This window comes from Grammomys surdaster, unplaced genomic scaffold, assembly GCF_004785775.1.
Source record: "Grammomys surdaster isolate TR1022 unplaced genomic scaffold, NIH_TR_1.0 208, whole genome shotgun sequence".
Lineage (NCBI taxonomy): Eukaryota > Metazoa > Chordata > Mammalia > Rodentia > Muridae > Grammomys > Grammomys surdaster.
Window position 1 is genome coordinate 426,985 of NW_021604653.1, and position 26,225 is coordinate 453,209.

Genomic DNA, 26,225 nt, shown 5'->3' on the forward strand with positions numbered 1-26,225 from the left:
AAGCATTCTACCAATTGAGATACACTCACTAGGCTTCTTGTTTAAAATTTTGAGAAATGCTCATTCTCTCTGATGTTTTTTGAAAGAATTATTATATACCCAACTTAAGCACTGTTTATTTGATGTCAGTGTTCTTATGTCTTTTTTTTTTTTGGTTTGTTTTTTTCGAGACAGGGTTTCTCTGTGTAGCCCTGGCTGTCCTGGAACTCACTCTGTAGACCAGGCTAGCCTCGAACTCTCGAACTCAGAAATCCGCCTGCCTCTGCCTCCCAAGTGCTAGGATTAAAGGCGTGCGCCACCACTCCCAGCAGTGTTCTTATGTCTTAACAGATTTCACCTAACAATCTTTGATGCTTCTTCTGTTCTTCCCAGAGATCCTAAGCTCTGTGATTTCAATGGCAAGTCAGCAATACATTATGTGTCACAAATTGACAGTTGGAGGAAGCAGCAGTTATTGGACATCCTGATGAATTCTATGCCCAAACCAGGTCAATATTTCTCTCTGGATGCAGATTCCCCAGTTTAAGTCCTGTTTGAAGTCTTTCTTTCTGTTTTTACATCTGTTTAATAGCTCCATTTATCTGTTTGTTTAAGGCTGAATCTCACCTATGTATCTCTGAACTCAATACATAGACTTGGCTGGCCTTTAACTCATAGACATCCTCCTGCCTCTCCCTCCCAAGTACTGGGATCAAAGGTGTGTGCCATTACACCCCAGTTCATTTAAATACACAGATCAGTGACTCTTTATTGAGCAGTGACTCTTTGAAATGCAGGGTTACATGCTCTAAAAAAGGCAAATAAGTCCTGCTCCACACTCTTGTGTGCGTGTCTGTGTACGCTGTGTGTGTGTGTGTACGCTGTGTGTGTGAGTGTGCACGTGCAGATGTGTGCACACGCATGTGCCTGTGCCTGTGTCTGTGTGTCTATGTCTGTATGTTTCTATGGGTAAGCCAGAAGTCAATCTCCAGTGGTTTTCTAAGGATGCTGCACATCTTGCTTTCTTTTAAGGAATTAGTTTATGTGTATGAGTGTGTGCCTACTTGTATGTAGTGCTCCTGGCGGCCAAAAGAGCCCCCCTGGGAGTAATTGGGAGCTGCTGTGGATACTGGAGAACAAACCTGGTTCTCTGCAATAGCAGCAAATGCTCTTAACCAATAAGCCACCTCTCCAGTCCCAGACCTTGCTTCCTGTAACTAGGATCTCTCACTTTTTCCTAGAACTTGCTTATCCAGCTGGGCTGACTGCCTAGTTAGCCCTAGGGATCCCCTTGTCTCCACCTCCCCAGCACCAGGACTAAAAATTCATGCCTGGCTTCTTTTTCTATTTTGAGATTTATTTACTTTAGTTTTAACTGTATGGGTGTTTTGCCTGCATGTATGTCTGTTTACTACATGTGTGCCTAGCACCAATAGAATGGAAAAGAGGGCACCAGATCTTCTGGAAGTGAAGTCACAGACAGTTGTTAGCTACCACTTAGGTAACTAGGAATCAAACCACCCAGTTCTCTGGCAGAGCAATCAGGTAGTGCTCTTAACCACTGAGCCACCTCACCTCTCTGGCCCTTTAAAAATTCCAGGTTTGGGGGATTGATCTCAGCTCCTTATGTTTGCTGGAAAGCATTTTGTCAACTGAGCCCTCTCCAGAGGACTAGGTCAAGCTATTTAAGAGACTGAATGGTCTTCACAAATCCCTCATCACTTTTCACTCTGATTTCTCCCTCTTGCTATCATATTATCATGAGACTATCAAATCATGAGACTTTTCCAGAACAAAAAAGCCAGTTACCAGGCAACACAACCTTCAATATTCTAGGCAAATCAATTTGGAAGAGAATAGAGAGGCTCCCTCCCACCCAAGCACCAACAGAAGTCCATTCAAGGGTTCATCTTTAGTGAAAGGAGAAAAGTAAACATCTTTCCCCCTTCTGTAGGACCCTGGAAGACAGGATCATCAACCCTGTTGATGGCTCAGAGGGTTGAATAGCTCTTCTCTGTGTTCCCACACCACATAGGGTGTGGCTGTGAGAATGACATCATTGAGAATGAGTTACTATAATCATGTTGAGCCAAAATCTGACTCTTGGGAACTTTTTTCTTGCATTCATGTGTGTGAAGTATGTATGCAGTGTGTGTGTGTGTGTGTGTGTGTGTGTGTCTGTGTGTGTATACATACATACCAGAGGTTAACATCAGATGTCTTTCTCTATTACATTCCACTGTATCTACTAAGAAAGGTTCTCTCACTAAACCTGGAACACACTGCCTCTCCTAGAGGAGCTAGCCACCTTGCCCTGCAGATCCCCTGTCTTCACCCTCCTGGTGCACAAATCAACCTGCCTGGCTTGTATTACCTAAAGTTTCTTCAGAATGCCTGACCATCATTTCAGGGCAATTTGTCAAAATGGAGCTGATCTTAAAACCCAGAGACAGATCTTCACGTGGGACTGTTGGGCCTTATCAGAACACAATGTTGTTTCTTTTTGACAGAAAGACATGCCGAGTCGCTGCTTGACATCTGTCATGAGGCAGGCTCTACTTCAATGGATATGACAGTTTCCAGAACTGAAAACATCACCTTGCAGAGCATCAGCAGCAGTGAGGTAAGAGGAAACAGGCAGAGAAAAGGGTGGGGGGGGGAAGAGGGAGGGAGAAAGGAGAGGAAGGGGGAGGGGAAGGGTGGCTCAGCAGGGAAGAATGCGATCTGCAGAGGACACAGGTTCAGTTCCCAGCACCTGCATGGTAATTCACAACCACCTATAACTCCCTTTTAAGGAATCTAATACCTTCTTCTGACCTCCAAAGATACCAGGCATGCAGGCAGAACATATATAAACATGTAAGCAAAACATTTGTGTAGATAAAATAAGATGAATAAATCTTTAAAAAACAGTTTAAAAAAGTGCAACAATAAAAATGAAATGTCTGGTCCACCTACTATCTTATTTGTACTGCCTCAGTATATGATTTATATAAATATCAATGTAGTATAAGCTGGTCTTGAACTTTAGATTTCCAGAATCCCATAGTATATAACACCACATCCAGCTGATTACTTACAATATTAATATAATCCTTTTTAAATTGTAAATTAGGGGCTGGAGAGATGGCTCAGTAGTTAAGAGCACCAGCTGCTCTTCCAGAAGACCTGGATTTGATTTCTGGCACCCACATGGGAGCTCATAACCATCCGAAATTCCAGTACCAGGAGATCTGACATCCTCTTCTAGCCTCAACTAGGACTGCATGCATGTGGTAGACATACATGTAGGCAAAACACTCATTTACATATTTTAAAACATGCAAATCAGCAAGTTAACTTGGAACATGTATGTGTGTGTCTTAATTTCTACTGTCACAACAAAATCTATATATTGAGTAGGTGGCTTACAACCAACAGAAGTTTAATCCAGGCAGTGGTGTTTAATTAATGTCTTTAATCCCAGGACTTGGGAGACAGAGGCAGGCAGATCACTGTGACTTCAAGACCAGCCTGGTCTGCATAGCAAGCTCCAGGACAGCCAGGGCTACACAGAGAAACCCTGTCTCAAACAAAACAAAACAACAAAAACAAAAACAAAACAAGCCAGGAATTTATTTCTCAGTCCTAGAGACTAAGGAGTTAGGATAGGTTGCAGTTGTGAGACTTTTTAGACGTAAACACATGTCTAGACATCTGTCAGGGTACAGACAATAGACCAAAGGAAAGATTTCATTCTTAGCCAGTGAATTCGGTGAAGCAGTGAGTTTATTGGCTTATTTATAGGATCATGGATAAGGGGCTGAATACAGGACCCTGGGTGACTCAATGGCCATTGGATCACCAAAAAGCAAATGGGTGATGAATCCAGGAAAGCTGCATTCTTGAAACTTGTGATCTATAGGTACCTCAATTAGAGAGTCAGTCTCTCTCTCTCTCTCCCACTCCTCCCCCACCGCATTTTTTCTTTTCTTTTATTTTTTTAACTGCTTATATAGCCTCAGGGTCAGCCAACATCTTGTTAGCTTTATAAGCTTCCTGAATCTTAGGAGCTTCCTCCTCTCTGCAGGAAGGAAGGTTTCAACTCAGAGTGCATACACTCTGGAAGCCTTTGGTCCATTCCTCTTTCTGGCTAGGACCGCCTCTTTCTGAATAGGGCCGCTCAGGCCACTGTGAGGGCTCCTCTCTCTTGAACGAATTCTCTCCTAAAGGTCCTCCTTCTTCCTGCCATCACTCTGAAATTTAGGACTCAAACGTAAAATCTTTTTGGGGAGACAGACATTCAATCTGTCCCTAACTTGTGTGTGGATAACACAGAAGGCAGTTCTGGCTTTATCTGTACTGAATTCCATGTCATAGGATTCCGTTTATTTTAAGCAGTTTTTAATTTTTTCATTAATACTTTCGTTTCAGTGTGCAAGTCTTTTCATTTCTGAGTGTTTTTTACCTTCTAATGGTATTTAAATATTTTAACTATGTTTATTTATGGAGAATAGAACTCAAATGCATATTACAGTACACATGAATGTTAGAAGACAACTTTTGGGGGTCAGTTCTCTCTTCATATCGTGTGGGTCCCAGGATCAAACTCGGGTCACCATTCTTGGCAGCAAGGGGCATTCCCCACTGAGATAGCATCCTTGACATTCCAGTGGAATTTTAAAGAAATCTGTTCACAACCTAGTTTCCTATGCTTTATATTCACCTCATCCTTCTTTCTCTTGGGTTTTTAAAGTTCACAGTGCTAGGGTTATATGACTTGGTTATAGAACTGAGGTCTAGGGCTGGAGAGATGGCTCAGTGGTTAAGAGCACTGACTGCACTTCCAGAGGTTCTGAGTTCAAATCCCAGCAACCACATGGTGGCTCACAACCATCTGTAATGAGATCTGATGCCCTTTTCTGGTGTGTCTCAAGACAGCTACAGTGTACTCATATATAATAAATAAATAAAACTTTAAAAAAAAAGAACTGAGGTCTAGATGTACCTTTCCATTTAAAAACTGTGTATTTTTGAGACAGGTCCCATTCGTCCCGGGCTGGCCTCAAACTCCTTGCATGACCAAGAATGACCTTGAACTCCAGAGCCTTCTACCTCTACTTCCCAAGCGCTGAGATTACAAACATGTGCCACCATGCCCAGTTTTCTATGGTTCTGGGCACAGTTGGCTACACCTCCAGCCTAGATGTAGAAAATTAAAACCACAAAATCAATAGTAACAACTTCTATGAAAGGAGAATATCACCAACAATAACTCTGAGGCAGATGCTTCAGAAAGTAAAGGCACTTCCTCCCAACAAGCCTGGATGCCTAAGTTCAATCCCTGGGACCTGCAAATAGAAAACTGAATCCCACAAGCTGGCTTCTGACCTCCACACATGCACTGTGCCACAAGCATGTGTTCTCATATGTACACACACACACACACACACACACGAATAAGCTCAATAAAAATCTTTTTTAAGTCAGGTGGTGGTGGCATGCACCTTTAATACCAGCACTCAAGAGGCAGAAGCAGGTGGATCTTTGTGAGTTCAAGGCTAGCCTGATCTACAGAGCAAGTTCCAGGACAGAACCCTTGTCTTGAAAATAAAAATAAAATAAAATAAATGAAAATAAGTTTTAAAAAATTAAATACAATGTCTTCTAACATACAAAGGAGCATTTCCCTTTAAAGAGTTCTGAGTCTTTAAATAAACTTTTCTATAAATCAAATTGGCTTTCAAATATAAGGATTATTTTCTAAAAGGCCAAAGGCAGAGAAGTTGTGCCCCATGATCAGATCAAAAAGCAGTCCTAGAGAAAACTGTAATCAGCTTGGCTGCCTGCTTCCCTCTGGGGTTCTGTGTTCAGGCTCCATGGGAGCAGGGGTTTCTTTTTCTTCTGTGAAGCCCCAGGGACCAGCCATGGTTGCTTTCCTGTGACTGTAGTTGAAGGATTCTTTCCACTTACCCGTGCAGAGGGTATTTGTAGCAGCTTAACAACTGGAATGCTGAAGTAGAAAATACTGAGGGTGGGATTTCAGCTTTGATCTTCCGTTTTCATTATGCAACTAATTGCTTCTGCTCTAGGCCAGGGGCGGGGATGGGACTGAACCTTCCTCGATGTTTAAGTCCTAAATACTTCATCCAATTTAGAAGAAATCCAGTGTCAAAGTTTACCCTTGGAAAGTCAGCATTCATCCTGCCAACAAAACAGCGTCTTGAATCACCAATTTAATGTTTAAATTTTAAAAGTGTGTGTGTTCTCACATGTGTATACATGTGCACACATGTGGAGGCCAGAGGTCGACCTTGGCTGTTGTTGCTCAGGTGCCTCTCTATCATGGCTGGCTCACCCCAGGTATCCCCACATGCTTCTGCTTCCCAGGGCTGGTATCAAGCTTTTTAATATGGATTATGTTTACTGAACTCGGGTGCTCAGGCCTGTTTGACAAGTGTCTGACTGAGCATCTCCCCAGAACCTCTATGAGCTTCTGTTCTGTGATCTTACAGGACTTTGACCTTGAAGATGACTTCAACCGGTCCATATTGGCTGAAGAAGGGGCAGCTCCCGGGAGTGAAGGCTGGCCACGAAGGACAGAAGGTATCCACTTCCATCCATGACCTGTCTCTAAAGATAGCACTGGTGCTTTGGGGTTCTCTGGCAATTTCAGAAGTATGTGGTGCAACTTTGTAAACAACAGACAAAAAAAGAAACGGAAGCTGGAGAGGCAGCCCACTGGTGAAGTGCTTGCTTTACAAACACAAGGCCTTTGTGTTCCTTCTCCAGAGCCCACATAAAAGATGCAGGGTGCGGTGTGAGTTTGTAATCCCAATGCCCCAGCCTACCTGGTGAGTTTCAGGCCAGAGAGACCCTGTCCCCCAAAGACAAAAACAAAACTCACAAACTAGAAATCAAGATGGACAGTGCCTGAGGAATGACGCTCTGGCTTCATGTGTATGCTCACATACATGAACACACATAGTCAGAAGGAGAGGGAGAAGAGGGGGAGGGGAAGAGGAGAGAGAGAGAGACTATGACTAACACCCCCCCCCAAAAAAAAATTCTGTTATATCCTTTATCTGAGTCCGTCTCGGCCGCCTGCCCCTCCCCTGAGGGGCCACCTGCTGCTGCTCTCAGTGGTTACTGGTCCAGCTCAGCCCCAGTCTCCTGCTTCTAGTTCCCCACTGTTCCTTTCCTCTCAGAATCTTCCCTCAGCTCCAGGAGGCTGTTCCTTTCCATCCCACTTACCTTTTCCTTGGTCTCTGTGCTCTGCTGCAGAGCATATTTTGGTAACAGTTAAAATAATGAGTGTCATGGAACCTGGAGAAACTGATGAAAACAAACGGCCCCTGTTGCCCTCTGGAAGAGTCCTGTGCTCAAACGGCCTCCGCCTCTCATAAACTCTGCCTCTCATAAACTCAGAGGGCCCTACTGTGTGTCTCAAGATACCTTCCAGGGGGTTGAAATGACGTTTATTCTGTTTGATTTAGGGACAACTTGATGTTTGAAATGCTGGTTTCTTTTCAGATGGATTTGTACTGGTCTGGTTTTCATACAGGTGCCACGAGCTCTCTGCATTACCTTTACAGAGCTCTTACGGTTTTAAACATTAGAAAGTCAAAGAAACAATGATCCTTCTGACAGAATTTCTCCTCGTAGCTGATAGATTTCAGTTAATAAAGGTACTCTGGGAGGCAGGTGCTGTCTGTTACACTCATAGGGGGACATTTTGTCTCCAAACAGGACATTGATCAGTCAAAGACTCTCCATCTGGAAGATTACATTTTAGTTATTTTTTTTTACATGTACATATGTGTGTGGCTATACACACACCTCAGCTCATATACACAAATCAAAGGACAACCTGCCAGTCAGTCCGTTTCTTCCACCACATGGGTCCTGAACATTAAACTCAGCTCATCGGGCTTGTGTCAGACTCCTTACTAAGCAATCCCATCCTGTATCTGGAAATTAACATAAAACCAATCTTTTGATATTGTGACTTCACATTGTCATCCCTAAAGTTCACACTCAAGAACAGTGCACTCTAGTTACACACACACACACACACCATACACACTTTTGTGATATTTTAGCCAAGTATATAATTTTGTGGTGGGCCACATTCACTGCTCTCCTTAGCTGGGGGTGGCACATACTTGACACAACATGGACATGCTGAAGAAAATGGCTAAGCTCACCCCCTAACTAACATTTATTCTATGACCATTAGGAATAGGCTTATCTAAATAGACTAAAGCGTTTCTCCCTCATCCTCTGGAAGTTCACTGATTTCTTTCTTCATCTACTCCTGTCATGATGCTCTACAGGTGTTGAGATTATTGTTACGTTTCCACCAGATCCTCCGCAAGAAGCAAGCCAAGAAGAGTTGAAAGAAATCAAGTAAGCAATGTCCTCCAAGGTACTGGACTGTAATTTAAGTAGAAAATAGGACAGTTGTGTGGCAATGAATACTACGAGAAGGGGCCGGACAATAAATAGACATTTCAGGTGTGGGGACCATATGGCATCTGTTGCAGTGATGGAGCTCGGCCGGTAAGAACCCTTGCTGGCAAGCATGAAGATCAGAGTTCAAATCCTCAGCATCTGTGTAAAACGCTTGGCATGGGAATGTGCATGCCTATAACCTCAGCACTGTGAGGAAGCGGAGACAGGAGGATTACTGAGACTTGCGGCTGCCAACCTAGCTTCTGGTTTAGTGAAACACCTTGTCTAAAGGGAATAAGGCAAAGGTTAGTGTGAGACACTCAGTGCCTTCCACTGGTCTCCATTTCAGTGCACATAGGCAAATGCACCTGCATGCAGAGGAGTACCCCCCCAACACACACAGAGAGTCACACACACACACACACACACACACACACACACACACACACAGAGTCACACACACCATAAAAACAGGCTGAAGGTCTGATTTGGCTTCAGGGCCATAGTATACCTACATTGTTCTGGAAAAATGCTATCTAAAACAGGGTTCTGTCACCCATGACCAGTATAAGGTAAGGCTAATACAGACCATGAGGGCGAGCGTTAGTAATGTGATAACACAATCTCATGTCCACCGATCAGAGGATGAAAACACAGAGCAATTTTCTGCAGTTTTTGAGTCTTCGCATTCTGCTCTAGTACTCCTTAGATTTGTCAAAAGTCTCACTCCTGTGGACTTGGGAGGTTTTAAGGTGGGTTCTTCTGGCACTAGAATTCAGAAGTCAGAGGCAGGAAGATGACTACAAGCTTGAGGTGGGCCTGGTTTACACAGCAAGTTCCAGGCCAGGCAGCACTGTTGGAAAATTTCCTTGCCCAGTGAGATGCAAAAAGTGTCTGCCCCTCCTTATAAGGCCCCAACGACAAACACTAAAGCATGGCTACCAGAGTTCACTTAGAAAGCATGGGGTGGGGTGGCTTATAGGAGCATGGAAATCCCAAAGCAGCCACACTGGAAAGTCTTCAACGAGTATCCTTGTTGGTTTCTCCAGAGTCAGGAATGGAGTCTTTGTCAATTAACCTTCTTCAGCCTTTATCCTCTAACACCTCCTGAGGCCCCATGCCTCAGGAGGACAGAATTGTGTACAAATGGTTGGCAGGACTAGTTAGAATCTCAGGTGAGGTTCCATGACCCTCCTAGTAAACTGGCTAGTGACAAATTTCCTACAGGCAGGCACAGCCAATCTGATAGAAATGGTGGCTGTTTTGCTTGCAAGATTAACTATACAATAGCAGGCTCTGTCTCTCTCAGAGAATCAAACGATGGAGTGGGGGATACAGCTCAGCATACATGAAGCCCTGAGGTTGATCTCCAGCTCTGCATTAACCAGATGTGGTAGTGCATGCCTGTAATCCTAACACAGGCAGGAGGCTTACAAGTTTAGTGTCATCCTTGGCTACAGAGCTAGTTTGGGACTAGCTTGGATTACATGAGTCCCCGTCTCAAAAAAAAAAGAAAAAAGAAAAAAAGAAAATAGAAAATAAAAATAAGGTAATGAAAATAACTAATGAAAATAGAAACTGGTTTTCTCACTGCAGTCAGTTTGATGGTACTGGATTGGTTAATTAATGTGTTTAGAGACAAGGCTCCTGTCCCAGCCTTTTGTCCCTGACTCTTCTGTTCCCAGAAATGGGGACTAAGGAAGGATCACTGACTAGGACTGAATCCAGAGGGCAGAGCTGGCAGGATCAGGCCTGAGCATGTAGGGGGCCTTACCCTGTTGGGAGTCCACAGCCTGGCTCAGCCAGTCCACATGGGAACCAAGTTTCTGAACTTTCCAACAAGTTCTCTGACCTGAGAACTGCAGATCTGGAGAATACGGGGATGTGCCATCAATTTTCCTGTAACTGGCAAAATACTTATTATAGTGTACAAAGAGGAATTTGTTTTGGTTTCAGAGGTTCACTCCATGGTTGCATTGGTTTTAGAGTGTTTCACTTCCTGGTAAGACACCTGCACATCATAGTGGAGAGTGTGTTAGGGAGAGGGGCTGCTTCCTTCAGGGTGGCCAGGAAGAGAATGGGGTAGTGGTGGGAAGTACCAGAACCCCCTCCAAGGCATTCTCCCAATGAATTAATTTCTCTCCATTAGGCACCACCTCCTCCGACACCATCATATGCTAGGGACCAAACCTTGACCACAGAGGGACCATCTGAGATCTGAACGATACTAGCAAATGGGTTGTTAACTGTCTCTCCCCTTTCAGTCAGGTGACATCAGAGCATCAGGAGTGGGGTCGAGTGCATCTTGTCTCTCCACCAAATGAAGTGGAGATGGTGGACCTCACGGCAAGGATGCTAACCACACAGCCTTCACTTCTGAAGACAGAAGGAAGTTCTCAGGAGCTCTGTCCTGCAGACATGGCTCTCTCACCACCCAGACCTTGCTTAGACCCAAGCACTACTACATCTGCAGCCAGGGAGGAGGCTCCTCATGCTCTGAAAGTGCAGCAAAGGAAATCTGACGGTGAGTCAAGCGTTTGCTTATGTATTTACTGTTACAATATCCATACAGGTACATAGTGTATGGCAAGCATATGCCCCCTCACCCTTCCCTGCTCTTCCTCTCCTCACCCCTTCTTCCTGTTAGTTCCCTGCCCTCTAAACAATCTTACTTCTCTGTTCATGCCATATTTACACATAGGATTCTATGTATCTCTATAAAAATATGGAAACCGCAAATAAAGGGAAACATTAAATTGAGTACTTAATTCTAGAGTGGAACTGGAGAGAAAACTCAGTCAGTGGAGTGCTCAGCACAAGGATCTGAGTTCAATTCCCCAAACCCATGTTTAAGAAAAGCCAGATATGATAACATGTGTCTCTGATCACAGCCCAGGGGGTGGCTGAGTCCAGGAGGATCCCTGGGGCTCAATGGCTGGAAGCCTCCCCAACTAGACAGATTCCAAGCTAGTGAGAGGTCTTGTTTCAAAAAACAAGGACAGTGGTGCTCAAATGTTTGTGTCCTCCGATTGCTACACACACATCAAGGAACAAAGATGCCTTTATCTTTGCAGTGCACACACACACACACACACACACACACACACACACTAGGAATAATAATGACAATACTATACTGAAGGCAATGTGAGCAAATGACTGAAAAGGAAGTGCATTCTATACATGTTTCATGGACAAAAAAAAGCTAGTATAGGAGCCCAGCATGTGGCTCAGCTGGTAAAGTGTTTACCTAGCAACTATGAAGCTCTGGGTTTGCTTCCCAGTACTAAACTGGGCATGATACACACCTGTAGTCCTAACACTTGGGGGTGGAGGCAGGGGGATTGGAAGTTCAAGGGGATCCTTGGCTACGTAGGGAGTTCAAGATACTACATGTAGGCTGCTTTATGAGACCAGCTCTCAAAAACAAATGAACAAACACATAACAACCCCTCCTGGCAGCTTTAGGCTAAGGTTTGCAGCAATCATTCCATAGCACTGTGTACACCACATAGGGAGAATATACTCTGAAACATTTTCCCACGTACTTCCTGCTCCATCTGTGAACTTCTCAGCCTACTCCTAAGAACACCCAATTCTTGTTTCTTTTCTTCTAGAGTTTCCTACCTCTGACCTGAGATACAGTAGCCGAAGAACCGAGGTAAGATTAGTTCCAGCACACTTGACTTGATTAAGCAACAAGAGTGGTGGAGGTGCGCACCTTGCATCCCAGAACTTGGGAAGCAAAGGCAGGAGGATCTCTATGAGTTCAAGTCCAGCCTGATCTACAGAGTTAGTTCCAGGACAGCCACGGCTACACAGAGAAACCCTGTCTTAAAGAAAAATAACATAACCAAAACCACCCACCAATGATGACAAGCTCTAGCAAACTATTCAGAGTCAAATCCTCAGCAATAATATTGTAGAAAAAAATTAAAAATGATGACTATTTTATGGAGAAGCTAATATTCATGGGAAAATCATTCATTGCCCGGTGACTTGCTTTTCTGGGTAGTAAGATGAACAGGTCTCTTCGTTTTCTTTCACTTAACTCTTTTTCTTTGCCTGCTTCTTTGTTTCTTGATGCATTTAAATCTCGGGGACAGGGTCTCACTATGTTGCCCTGTCTGGTCTTGAACTCAGAGAGATCCCCCTGCCTCTGCTTCCCTAGTTCTAGGATTAAAGGTGTGTGTGGCTCACCACACTACTCCCCTTGTACATTTGCTCAAATCTCATGTAACTTTTTGCCGTTCACCTCCCACCCCGATGGTGGAGAGTTTTCCTGCTCCTATAAAGCTTTAAAAGTAAAGCTTCTGGGACGATACTTGTCAGTTTTCAGTTTTCTCAGCTCTCTTGGCCTTCAGTGTCCTAGGAGACATGCAAACATCTGTGCACATCTGTGCATACCTGTGCATCAGCACATGAGTGACACCTGTGCACACCCATGCATCAGTAATGACACCTGTGCACACCTGTGCATCAGTATGAGTGATGAGTGACACCTGTGCACCTGTGCATCAGTAGTGACACCTGTGCACACCTGTGCATCAGCACATGAGTGCGATACCTGTGCACTTGTTTCCCAGGCACTGTCCACCTTGCTTTTTGAGGGTCTCTCACTGGCCAATTACACTAGGCAAGTCAGCCAGCAAACTCCAGGAATCTGTCTGTTTTACATCCCCAATACTGAGATTCCAAACTTGTTCCACCACAGTTAGCTTTTTAAGGGGTCTGGGGACTAAACTCAGGTGTTTGTACTTGCAAGGCAAGCAGTTTACTGACTGAGCCACATCTTCATTTCTTATTTCCTATTTTTGAGAAATGGGAAAAAATTCAGGCAATAAAATTGAGGGAGATAGGTATCCCCTAACACCTGAGTTTCTAGTATCTGGATTTTTTCTTTCTTGCTTGCACCTAGTTGGCAACTGAAAATTCAAATCATAGCTCTCAGTCTCTATGCATAATTCATGTCTATAAACAATTGCATATAATTAGGTACAGACTTTGTGTACATAAGAAAAGGCCATAAAGAAACAAAAACAACCAAAAAACTACTTAAGGACTTTATAGCTTAAGGGCCACACAGTTGAATGCTATAGTTTGCATTACACTGCCCTCTAGAGGTTGGTAATAATTGAAAGAAACTGCGTTTGAAATAGTTGGAGGACAAAAACCAGTAAACAGTTATTAAGGAGTCTGGAGAGATGGCTGAGCTCTTAAGAGCACTTGCTACTCTCGAGGACCTGGGTTCAGTTTTTAATACACATAGGGTAGCTCACAACCATCTGTAACTCCAGTTCCAGGGAATCCAAGAGACACCTTCATTCACATATATACATGCAGGCAAAACACCCATACACTATACACATTAAATAAACCTTTATATTGGCACGCAGCTCAGACTGGCCTAAAGCTTGCTATGTAAGTGAGGATGACCTTGAATTCCTGATCCTTTGACCTCCACCCACATAGTGCTGGGATCATAGGCATACATGCACTACCACATCCAGTTTGTGAATTGCTGGGAGACTGAATCAAACCCTTTCTGCATTCTAGGCGAACTGTAGCAACTGAGTGCCTACAAAGCGTTGCTAAGTTTTCAAGTCTAAAGCTGTCCCCAACTAAATGATTCAGCAAAACAATGAGTTCATCAGTCCTGGAAGGGCCCTTTAACTACATATAACAACAAGTTTAAAGTGTTCTCAAGAGGGCTTTAAACATTTTAGTCAGTCCTGTGGAAACTAAAAAGAAAAAAAAAGAAATAAAATACTTCTCAGTTTAAATTTTAACATTTAAGCTGGGCATGGTGGCCCAATGCTTTGGTACCATCACTTGGAATGAAGAAGCAAGTGGATCTCCAAGTTCAAGGTCAGCCTGGTCTACAGAGTGAGTTCCAGAACAACCAGGACAGACAGAAACCAGCTAGACAGCCAGACAGAAACCCTATCTTAAAACAAAACAAACAAAAAAAAAAACAAAAGCAAACAAACAAAATAAATAAATAACACCACATAATTAATAAATATAACCATGAGTCTTGATATGTAAATTTTAGCTTTTTTATTTTTAAATATTTGATAAGTATGGGTGTTTCGTCTGCATGTACATCTGTGCACCACGTGCATGCAGTGTACATGAAAACCAGAAGAGGGCGTCAGATCCACTGGGACACTTACAGACTGAGCCACTATGTAGGTGCCGCCCTAGAAGAGCAACCAGCATTCAACCATTGAGCCTCCCTCTAGCCAATTTTAGCTTTAAAAATTTTACTTTATTATTCCTAATTATGTGTATATATGTATGTTTGTGTGTATATGCTATGTGCATGCCAATGGCTAAGGATGCCAGAGGTATCAGGTCCCCTGGAGCTGGATTTACAGGTAGCTATCATCTGCTCAACATGGGTGCTGGGAACCAAACTTAAGTCCTCTGCAAGAGAAATCCATACTCTTAACTTCTGATCCAACACTACAGCACCTAATTATATACCTTTTGAAAAAGTCACAAAATCTTGGTTCTGAAAAAGTATTGAGAATGATATTTTAGTTATTTTGTGTTGTCACCCCACAGCCCCATTTTTTAGTGCTGGGGAATCCAACCTAGGGCTTCAGGTATGCCACTGAGCCAAATCCCAAGCTTTGAGATTTATTTTTAAATATATTTAAGTGTATGTGTGTCTATGTACATGTAGAAATCAGAGGACAACTTGGTGGGGGGTAGCTTTCTCCTTCCACTTTAGTCATCAAGCTTGGTGGCAGGCGCCATTACCCACTGAGCTATCTTGCTGGTCCTGATTTGGGTTTTATTTTATGTATGCATGCATGTATGTATGTATTGGTAAGTACTCTAGTCCAGGATGTATGGCCTATGATCTTACACCTCTGACCCTCCTGCCTCTGCCTCCCCAGCCCTGGGGTTACAGGTGTATGAATACAGTGCTGGGGATCAAACCAGGGTTTTGTGCACACCGGCAGCATCTACTATCTGAGATCCATCTCCAGTTCCACACGTTGGTTTTCAAAGTTGTGATCTTTCTGTCCTGTTGACATGTTGATGTAGCTGGACGTGGCTAAGTGGTGGAGAGCACTTGCCCAGTATGCACGGGCCCTGGATTTGATCTCTGTCTTAGTTAGGGTTTCTGCCCCTGTGAAAAGACACCATGGCAATGGCAACTCTCATAAAGGAAACTATTTATTGGAGTTGGCTTATAGAGGTTTAGTCTGTTATTATCATGGTGGGAAGCACGGCAGCATACTTGCAGACATGGTGCTGGAGACGGAGCTGAGAGTTCTGCATTTTGATCTTTTTTTTTTCTGCATTTTGATCTTAAGGCAGCAGAAGGAGACTGACTGTGAGCAGCTTGTGCATATGCTCGCCCCCACAGTGACACACCTACTCCAACAAGGCCACACCCACTCCAACAAAGCCACACCTCTTAACAGTATCACTCCCTGTGGTCTAAGCAGTCAAACATATGAGTGTATGGGGGCCATTCTATTTAAAAAAAAAACACAATCACCAACTCTTAAAACAAATAAAACAAAAAACAAACAGCCCCCCCCCTCAGTGATGGTTAGGACAGCTTTATACTTAAAGGATTTCTATAAGTGAATATTAGAACATTTTGACTTAAGCCAAGCAGTGGTGATGCAATTCTTTAATCCCAGCACTACAGAAGACTTTTGAGTTTGAGGCCAGCCTGGTCTACACAGTAAGTTCCAGGACAGCCAGGGTTACACAGCGAAAACCTTTCTCAAGTAAACAAACAAACAAACAAGCATTTCCTTTGATATTTTTCTTCATTTATTGTTTTCTTTCTCTTTTAGCTTCCTCTGCCACCACTCTCACTCTTGCCCATGAGATCTTGTCTCTTCAGTATGGAAAAAAGCCCCAAGTTCCCAAGGCACAGGGAGAGAAAGGTCCCCAGCCTCAGCCTGTCTGTGCCTAAGCTCCTGGAGCCTCTTAGCGAGCCTCTTAGCCAATCAGCTGAGTTTAGTTCATCAAAGAACCATCAAGAAGTCACGTGGGAAGGAACAGCAGAACACACCCTCAGGGGTTCTGACTGTGCCATCTGGTCTAGAAATATGTGCTCTTTCCGGAAGAGCAGAACACACGGGGGAATAGCAGAGAGTTGGCGATCCCAGAAAACGGAAGGATGGAACAAAACTGAAACCTCCGGCTTTGAAGAAGGGTCATCTTTGTTCTTCTGTGAGAGTGTCAAGGAAGACACTACTCCTACAGAGAGAGCAAGGGATAGCAGGTGCCATGTTAGTGAAATGAGTAGAGGGGGTGAGGACTCCCAATATCTTTCATCAAGAAAAAAAGAAAGTTTGACAGCCAGAGTGGTTGAGCAAGATTCAGAGGTTGAGCACCCCATTCTCAGCAAGCTCCTGGAAGCCTCAAATTCAGAAATAACCCCAGCTGAGGAGAAAGAGATAGAAAATGAGAAAGCTCCTGATTCCAAAAGCAACTCTGTACACAAAGACGGCGCAATGGAGCCACATGCAGTGTTACAGGAGGTCAGTGTTCCTAAGAACGGACCCAGTACGAACTCTGACGGCCTCACCGAAGAGCTCCTGGAAGGCGTTAGAGACACAGAACATCCTAAGAACGGACCCAGTACTAACTCCGACAGCCCCACCAAAGAGCTCCTGGAAGGCCTTAGAGACACAGAACAGAACAGAAAAATACCAATAGAGGAAGAAACAAATCCAGAAATGAATGGGGTGGTGCCAGTTACTCATATCACATTCCCTGGAGAAGGGACACCCAAGGGACCCGCTAGAGCCAGACCAAACCTCCAAAGGAGAAAGCACCCAGTGCAGAACAGTAATAACTTCAACATACTTGCTCAACAAGAACGCAACAAACTCCAGACAAATACTCATAGAGCCAAGTTGGACTCAAGGACCAAGGCCAGGAACAGACCACCTCCTAACCTCATGGCTTCCATCCAAGCATCCATTAAACCCAGTATGCATAAAAACAGCATAAAAACTCAAGTTTTCCCTGCTTTGGAACTTATGGACCACAGACCTCATCCGCCATCCAAGTTTCAAAGGAGAGTACCTCTGACAGAAAAGAAGTCTGCATATCAGACCCAGAAACCTAAAAAGCAAGCATTTCCTCGAATCTGTAAAAATGCAGGCATAAAAAAGCCAGGCGTTCCCCTCTCCGCTGAAACAACAGACCCGAGACTGCACTTCCTGGACTTGAAGTATAGTGACATGTTCAAAGAAATCAACTCAGCCTCCAATGGACCAGGCATCTATGAGATGTTTGGAACTCCCATTTATAATCACATTCGAGAGGCAGAAAGGCATGAACACAAATATTACCGTGAGCACACGTGCACAGCTCCATCAGGCCGATGTGTCCTTAATAAGTGCCAGTCTTCCCAAAGTGACAGATGCACCAATGGCAGGGCGAGACTTCTTCCGAAGAGATCACACGTTAAACCCCCCAAACCTTCGCTTGGTCTCAAGCAAAAGCACAGAGGGTTAATTTCTAAAGATAAGGGTTGCAAGGGTATGAGTAGCCACACAGAAGATAGCGTTTCAGAACCAGACTGGCAGATGAAATCTTCAGGAAATGACTTTCTGTCTTCCAAAGATGAAGGTCAACTCACATACTTGACCCCAATCCCTGAGCAGTCCCCTGAACAGAAAGAAACTCCTCCTGTCTCAGACCTATCCATTGTTGAGGAAATTTTCACAGAGGAGTGTGCAGATGAAGACAGCATTCTCAACAATGACAGTCTGACCCAAAGCCTTGAAGATCTGAAAGAGCTTGAAGGGCTGCACCCCCAGACCCCTCCCATTCCTTCAGAAAACAGCTGGGCTGTGCTCAGCGAGAAGTGTTCAGGGAAGCATGTGTTACCAGAAAAGCATGATGTAGAACCTCTTGACAAAATAAATGCTGACCAGATGTTTACGGGTTACCTGGAATTCGATAGCCTCTCAGATAAGTCTAAAACACTGGTGAGCATTTCCAGTTTCTCTTTCCAGGAGAACCCAGAACGTGCACCTTCCCCCACAGAACAACTCTGGGCACATTCTTTGGATCAGGATAGCTTAGAAAATAACTCCACCACATACCAAACATTTGGGAAGATTTCCCAGGAAATCTTAGACCCAGGAAAGAATGAAGAATTGACAGACGAGTTGCTAGGTTGTCTAGTTGAAGAACTCTTAGCGCTTGAGGAGAAAGATAACAGCTCTTGCCAAGTAATGACAAATGAGGCAGACACCAAAAACCTGAATCTTGTCTTCAGTAGGAGAGGCAATACCATTGAAGAGCTGGACAGAGAGACAACAGACGTCAAACTACAGGTTGGTCTGATTAGAATCAGAGGTGCACTGGGGTTGGAAGGACCTTAGAGTCAATCTGGTTGAACCCCCCCCACCCTTTTTTAGAATTACATGTATTTGTGTGTATGTTTGTGGGTGTGTGTGACACACACGTGTGACAAGGCATATGTGTAGAAGTCAGAGGATACCTTCTGGTACCCTTTCTCCTTCCACCATGTCAGCTCCTAGGATCACACTTAGATCATCTGGCTTGGTGCCTCCTCCCACCGAGTCACGGCTTCTCAGCCTTCCTAATGCTGCAACCCTTTAATACAGTTCTTCAGGTTGTGGTGATTCCCAACCATAAAATCACTTCACTGCTGTTTGCTGTAACTGTTTGTTTATCCAGACAGGGTTTCTCTGTGTAGCCCTGGCTGTCTGGGAACTTATTCTGTAGACTAGGTTGGCCTCAAACTGCCTGCCCTTACCTTGAGAGCGCTGGGATTAAAGATGTGTGCCACTTCCACCTGACTAGATACTTCGTAACTGTAATTTTGTTATTGTTATGAATTTTAATGTAAATATTTGATATGCAGGATAGCTGATTTGTCCTCCTGTGGAGGCTGTGACCCACGAGTTGAAAACTGATGCTGACCTAGTCATCTTGCTAACCCCTAAAATCTTTAATTTTCAAACGAAGAATTTTATACATGCCAAATAGTAATTTCTTCAAGATCTTGTGGTTTGCTATGGAAAGTAGGAATCCAGGTTCCTTGATTTCTAGGCTATGACTCTTTACTGTGCCTTTTTTCTTCTTTGAGACAAGATCTGTTGTAGTCCAGGCTGGTTTTGAACTCATTATGCAGCTGAGGATAGCCTTGAACTTACAATTTCCTGCTTCTGGCTAGTTTATGTGGTGCTGAGGATGGAACCCAAGACTGTGTGAATGCAGAGCATACACTCTACCTATTGAGCTACATCCTCATGTCTCACTGTGGTCTTAAGTTCTGGAATTTAGCTAATTTGATTCTCTACCTTGAGATCACCTGGAGAAAATAAATGAGGCAAACTAAATAAGTCAGTATTTTGTTCAATGATGACATTTTCAGTTTATGGCAGATAATTGTCAATGATGACCAGACAGTTACAAGCAAAGCTTGGCAGTCAGCTCTAGAGCCTCACAGTTGCTTTACCAAAACAAACGAACAAACAAACAAACAAACAAACAAACCTCATGATGCTTGAAGTAAGTTTATGATTTTTTATTGGACCACATATATTCATATCTTCCCTAGGCTGCATGCAGGTGTCCTGAGCTGCATGCAGGTGTCTCGGGCCGCATGCATGCAGGTATGGTGGCACACTGGGACATGAAGGCAGTAGGGTCAGAAGTTTTGAGGTCATACTTAATTTCATGGTTAGAGACCAGCCTGGGCTACCTGACATCTTGTCTCAAAAAAGAAGGAGGAGGAGGAGGAGGGGAGGAGGAGGAGGAGGAGGAGGAGGAGGAGGAGGAGGAGGAGGAAGAGGAGAAAGAGGAAGAGATGGTGGATTTCTTGTTCTTGACTCCACAACAAACCAGAGTTTAATGATAATTTTTTTTCTCATTTTCCCAGAGATGCATTAATGGATTCCGGATATATGATGAGGAAAAATTTCTTACCTCAAATGAAAAGAAGACACTTTCTGACAAGAGTTTAAAACACGAGGAGGCTCTATTCTGGACCAAGGGTGAGATCCTTGGGAGAGGAGCCTATGGCACAGTAAGTCAGCCTTGAACCCCTCGATGCTGAATTCTCTACCTGACCTGGCCCCTCTCCTCCCTACTGCCTGCACTTAGAACATCTGCAGCTGGAAGCCATAGAAAAACCAAACTTGCTTCAGGGGGCGTATGTTTCTTGCTTTATGTATATGAAAGGTGTGGAGATGATTTGATGTTGGCCCATGAGGTTTTAGACACGTAACCATTTCTTCACGATCTGCTGCTGTCTCCCAGGCCTGCCGTGGTCCCTACTCTCCAGCAGTGATCCTTTGCACTAATCTCTCATCACTCCGAGTCCATGCCCTGGACTAGTTACTCTTCTTCCCACTTCCATAGGACTCCTGACAATAGCAACTTCCAGAAACAATGGCTTATTCTGGCTCACAGTTTGAGGGCAGAGAATATCATGGTGAGAAAGGCATGGCAGCAGGAGCGTGAGGCAGCTGCTCACATCACAGCATGGTCAGGAAGCAGAGAGATGGATGCCGGGGCTCAGCTCACGGTCTCTTTTCTATTCAGCTCAGGGCCCCAGCTCACGGTCTCTTTTCTATTCAGCTCAGGGACCCAGCTCATGGAATGGTTCCAGGAACATTTAGGGTGGATCTTCCTTAGTTAACCTAATTTAGAAATTCCCTTGCATACATGCCCAGATGTGTGTCTCCTAGACAAATCTAGACTTTAAGTTGCCAGTCAATACTAACCCTCATCACGAGCCCACTGGGTAAGAAATCTTTCCCTCCAGTGGTTCAACATAGCACTGGAGACAGAGACACTACACAGGCACAAATACAAATGCTGTTCTTTTGTGTTTTGTGAACTGTATGAATGACTCTCTAAAGGTTTGGTGGTCTAAAGAGTATGTGAGTAGACAGGTGAGGTAAAGACTTACCTTAGCTGGACAGTGGTTCGTGTACACCTTTATTTCCAGCACTCAGGAAACAGACACAAGTGGATCTCTGTGAGTTCTAGATCAGCCTACAGAGCTAGTTCCAGGACAGCCAAGGCTACACAGAGAACCCCTGTCTCAAACAACAACAACAACAATAAAAAAAAAAAAAAACAACAAGACTGACCTTATGACAGACCATAAGACAGTGTCTAATTATGGGCACTTCAGAAATCCACAAGAAGGTGAGACAAAGCAAGAACCCCAGAGCGCATTCTGGGGTGACTGGCAGGCCCTGCCTCCTTGCTTGGAGAGCTTCAGGTGTGACTTAGCTCAGTTGCATTATTTTGGTGTGGGGCATTTCCAGCCAACATCTGATATTCTCATCAGAGAAATACATGAGGAAAATGTTTATGTTAGTTTTACAGATAAGAAAAACTAATGAAAAGTCATACTTGGGTGGTGGTGGTGGGGCTGGAGAGATGGCTCAGTTCATAAAGTGCCCATTGTACAAACTTGGAGACCCGAGTTTGATCCTTAAGGCCTCTATAGAAGCTAAGTGCCATAGTGTGAACCTGTAATCTCAGCACAGAGCAGGAAGGAATAGGAGGATCCCCAGGGCTCAGTGGCTAAGTTAACTGGAGAGCTCTAGGTCTCAAAAATAAATAAATAAATAAATAAATAAAAATAAATGGGAGAAACAATTGAGAAAGACAGCCAATGTCAGCTTCTGGCTTCCATGTGCACACACAAGTACACACACATCTTACAACTGCTGTCTGTAGTGATTCACACGGTAATCCTAGCACTCCAGAGATAGAGGCAGAAGGACCAGGAGTCCAAGATTATCTTCAGCTACATAGTAAGTCTGAGGCATCCTGAGCTCCATGAGACTCTCTTAAAAAGCAAGAGAAGAGCTGGAGAGATGGCTCATCAGTTAAAAGTATTTCCTGCTCTTCCAGAGGACCTAAGTTCCATTTCCTGCATCCATCCACACTGGGCAGCTCGTAACTTCCTATAACTCCAGCTCTAGGTGATCCAATACCCTCTTCTGACCAGATATATATGCAGAGATACATCTAGATAAGATACATATATAATGACATAAATAAAAATTTAAAAAAAAAACAACAAAAATTTCAGGCAGGGTCTTACTATGTAGCTCTCTTGCTGACCCGGAACTGTGTAGAGCAAGTTGTCCTGAAACTGACAAATCTCCCTGCTTCTGCCTCCCCTGTGGTGAGATAAAGGCCTGTGACAAGATGTCCAGCTTAAAAAAAAAAAAAAAAGACAAGCAAGGAAAAAAATACAACTTATCTGAAAATAGATGACTGAGAAATGATGAAAGCAGAATTTGTATTAATCTAATCATGTGAGGATAATTCAGTGTGTCATCTATTTGTCATGATTGCTGGTCGCCATCTTGGCTCCCTGGAATGCAGGACTAAGCTTAACTATGTGTCATTCAGCTAGGGATGGAATGACTTAGAGGACAGGAAGTGAGGGAAGTGAAGGAAAGACACTTGAACATGTGATTTTCATCTGAATTTCATTGTATTGTATCGCCTTGTCTGTAGGTATATTGTGGGCTCACCAGCCTAGGGCAGCTAATAGCTGTAAAGCAGGTGGCCTTGGATACTTCTGACAAACTGGCTACTGAGAAAGAATACCGGAAACTGCAGGAGGAAGTGGATTTGCTGAAGGCACTGAAGCATGTAAACATAGTGGCTTATCTAGGGACATGCTTGGAGGAGAACACTCTGAGCATCTTCATGGAATTTGTCCCTGGTGGTTCCATCTCTAGTATAATAAACCGCTTTGGGCCACTGCCTGAGATGGTGTTCTGTAAATACACAAGACAGATCCTGCAAGGTGTTGCTTATCTTCATGAGAACTGTGTGGTACATCGAGATATCAAAGGAAACAATGTCATGCTCATGCCAACTGGAATAATAAAGCTGATTGACTTTGGCTGTGCCAAGCGTTTGGCCTGGGCAGGCTTAAATGGTACCCACAGCGACATGCTAAAGTCCATGCGTGGGACTCCATACTGGATGGCTCCCGAGGTCATCAATGAGTCTGGCTATGGAAGGAAATCAGATATATGGAGCATTGGCTGCACCGTGTTCGAGATGGCCACAGGGAAGCCTCCTCTGGCTTCCATGGATAGGATGGCAGCCATGTTTTACATTGGAGCCCACAGAGGCCTAATGCCTCCTCTACCTGACCGCTTCTCAGAACCTGCTGTAGACTTTGTGCGCTTGTGCCTGACCAGGTAAGAAAGCCAAAGGAGAAGATACCTAGAGTCCCAAAGTAGCTATTCCCTTCAGAGTCTGTGGCCCATTCAAAGTTCTGTTTCAGGGGCTGGGGATGTAGATAAGTTGGCAGAGTGCTTGCCCAGAGTGCTCAAAGCCCTGGTTCAATCTCCACACTGCATAAACTGGGCACGCTGGATGCCTGCAGCTTCAGTACTCAGGAGGTGTAGGTAGAAGGATCAGAAGTTCAAGGCCAGCATGGGATGCAAGAAATCCTGTCTCAACAAACAGACACACCCAAAGAGTAGAAATACCCACTTGTAAAGTCTTTTAAACTCTGGATGATGATGATGATGATGATGATGATGATGATACGAGGGTTCTCTATGTAGCCCTAGCTGTCCTTGAACTCAAGAGATCTGCCTGTCTCTGCATAAAGAGTGCTGGGGATAAAGGTGAGCACCACCACTGCACAGCTTAAACTCTCAAGCCTTTTTTTTTTTTAAGATTTATTTCATGTATGTAAGTACACTGTTGCTGTCTTCAGACACACCAGAAGAGGGCATCAGATTCCATTATAGATGGTTGTGAGACACAATGTGGTTGCTGGGAATTGAACTCAGAACCTCTGGAAGAGCAGTCAGTGCTCTTAATATCGCTGAGCCATCTCTCCAGTCCTCAACTCTCAATTCTTTTTTTTTTTTTTTTTTTTTTTGGTTTTTCGAGACAGGGTTTCTCTGTGTAGCCCTGGCTGTCCTGGAACTCACTTTGTAGACCAGGCTGGCCTCGAACTCAGAAATCCACCTGCCTCAGCCTCCCAAGTGCTGGGATTAAAGGTGTGCGCCACCACTGCCCGGCTAAACTCTCAATTCTTAAGAATTGTTATTACATTTATCTGTGTTGGCGGTGGGGATGGACGTGCATTCAGTACAGCACATATGTGGAGCCAGAGGATAACTTATAAGAGCTGGCTCTCTCCTTCCACCATGTGAGCTCTGGGGATTGAAGGCAGGTTGTCAGGCTTGGCAGCAAGCACCTTTACTGTTGAGCATCTTCTTGCTTTTCCAAATTTAAAAGTGAATAAAATGCCAACCAAAGAAGTTATTGCATGGTACCCATGAGGGTATGAATTTTTAACTATATGTAATTATACTTTAAACCGACAGAACAAAAATATAGTAGAAAAGTCAGGCCTAACTAGGTATGGTGGAATATGTCTGTAATCTCAGTACTCAAGAGGCTAAGATTATAGGTCCAAAGCCAGCCAGGGCTACATAGCAAATTCCACACTACCCTGGGCTACTTGGCAAAATCCTGTCTCAAAATAACCAAGATAAAAAACCAAAAAGTTGGGACTTGTTTTTAATTGCAAAAGCTACCATATTATTATTATTATTTTTAAAGCTAGTTTTAGCTGGGCAGTGGTGGCACATACTTATAATCCCAGAATTCAGGAGGCAGAGGCAGGTGGATCTCTGAGTTCTAGACCAGCCTGGTCTACAGAGTGACTTTCAGGACAGCCAGTATTACAGAGAAACCATCTTGAAAAAACAAAAACAAACAAACAAACAAAAACTTCAAACATACACACATACTCACACACATACTCACACACCCATGCACACACACATGCATGCACACCCCTAAAAGATAGGTATTTAATCCTTCCAATGAGTTAGGGTTTGTTTCTTAAAGAAATTAAAATTGAGACAAGATCTCCTGTAGCTCACAATGGTTTCAAGTTCTCCAATTCCACACTTAGCCAAGGATAACCTTGAATTTCTGATCTTCTTGGTTCCACCTAAATACTGGATTACAGGGGAGCACAACCAAGTCCAAATTATGCAGTACTTGGACCTTGTGTACGCTAGACAAGCACATCACCCACTTACCTACTGCCCCACTCTATAGGTATCGTTATTAATTCCCACTTCACAGATGAGCAAAGTTTGGGCCACTCAAGCCAGTCCATTGAACTGTCAACAATTGTGCCATCTTTATTTTAATTATTCAGCTCGTGTGTGTGCATGTGTGTGTGTGCGTGCGCGCACGCGTGTGCACACACGCAAGAACTATTGGTTTTTGCAAGAGAAGCAAGCAATCCTAATTACTGAACTGAAGCATCTCTTCAGCCCCCTGCCTTCGTCTTTACTGTCTACGTCAGAGTCAAGTGGATCTTGGTAGTGTCATGTCACTGTGTGCTGCTTCTAATCTGTTGTCTTCCTCTTAGGGACCAGCATGAGAGACCTTCTGCTCTCCAGCTGTTGAAGCACTCCTTCCTGAAGAGAAGCCAGTGAGCACACACCAACTTCCCGCTTTAAACCCCCAACTCCCTGCTTTGCTGTGGGGAATGATGGTTAAGGGATTTGTTTTCCTGTTGTAAATCCAACCTAGCCCTATTTAACCAGATCCTGCAGCATTATTGGAAAGTTCTAGTTATGTACTGACCTTAAATTTCAGGCACGACTGCCTATATGCATGAGAAGAGCAACTTCATAATATTAAGAAACCTACCAAAAACCCCATTTCAGTGTTACAATTTTGATTGCTCAAAAACTATCTCTACTGATGACTTTTTTTTTTTTTTTTTTTTTTTTTTAAAGACAGAATCTCACTATATA

At 43.8% G+C, this 26,225-nt stretch overlaps 1 protein-coding gene across 1 annotated transcript; it reads left to right on the forward strand.

The window, feature by feature from the left end:
* Positions 1–466: 466 nt before the first annotated feature.
* On the forward strand, positions 467–25,931 carry Map3k19 (mitogen-activated protein kinase kinase kinase 19). The gene is made up of 11 exons (XM_028771526.1): positions 467–488; positions 2,490–2,602; positions 6,474–6,564; positions 8,295–8,367; positions 10,677–10,936; positions 12,030–12,073; positions 16,239–16,997; positions 17,061–18,743; positions 20,318–20,464; positions 22,927–23,624; positions 25,835–25,931. Exons 1-11 carry the CDS (start codon positions 467–469, stop codon positions 25,899–25,901), a joined length of 3,957 nt encoding a protein of 1,318 aa, XP_028627359.1. The 3' UTR covers positions 25,902–25,931.
* Positions 25,932–26,225: the final 294 nt, after the last annotated feature.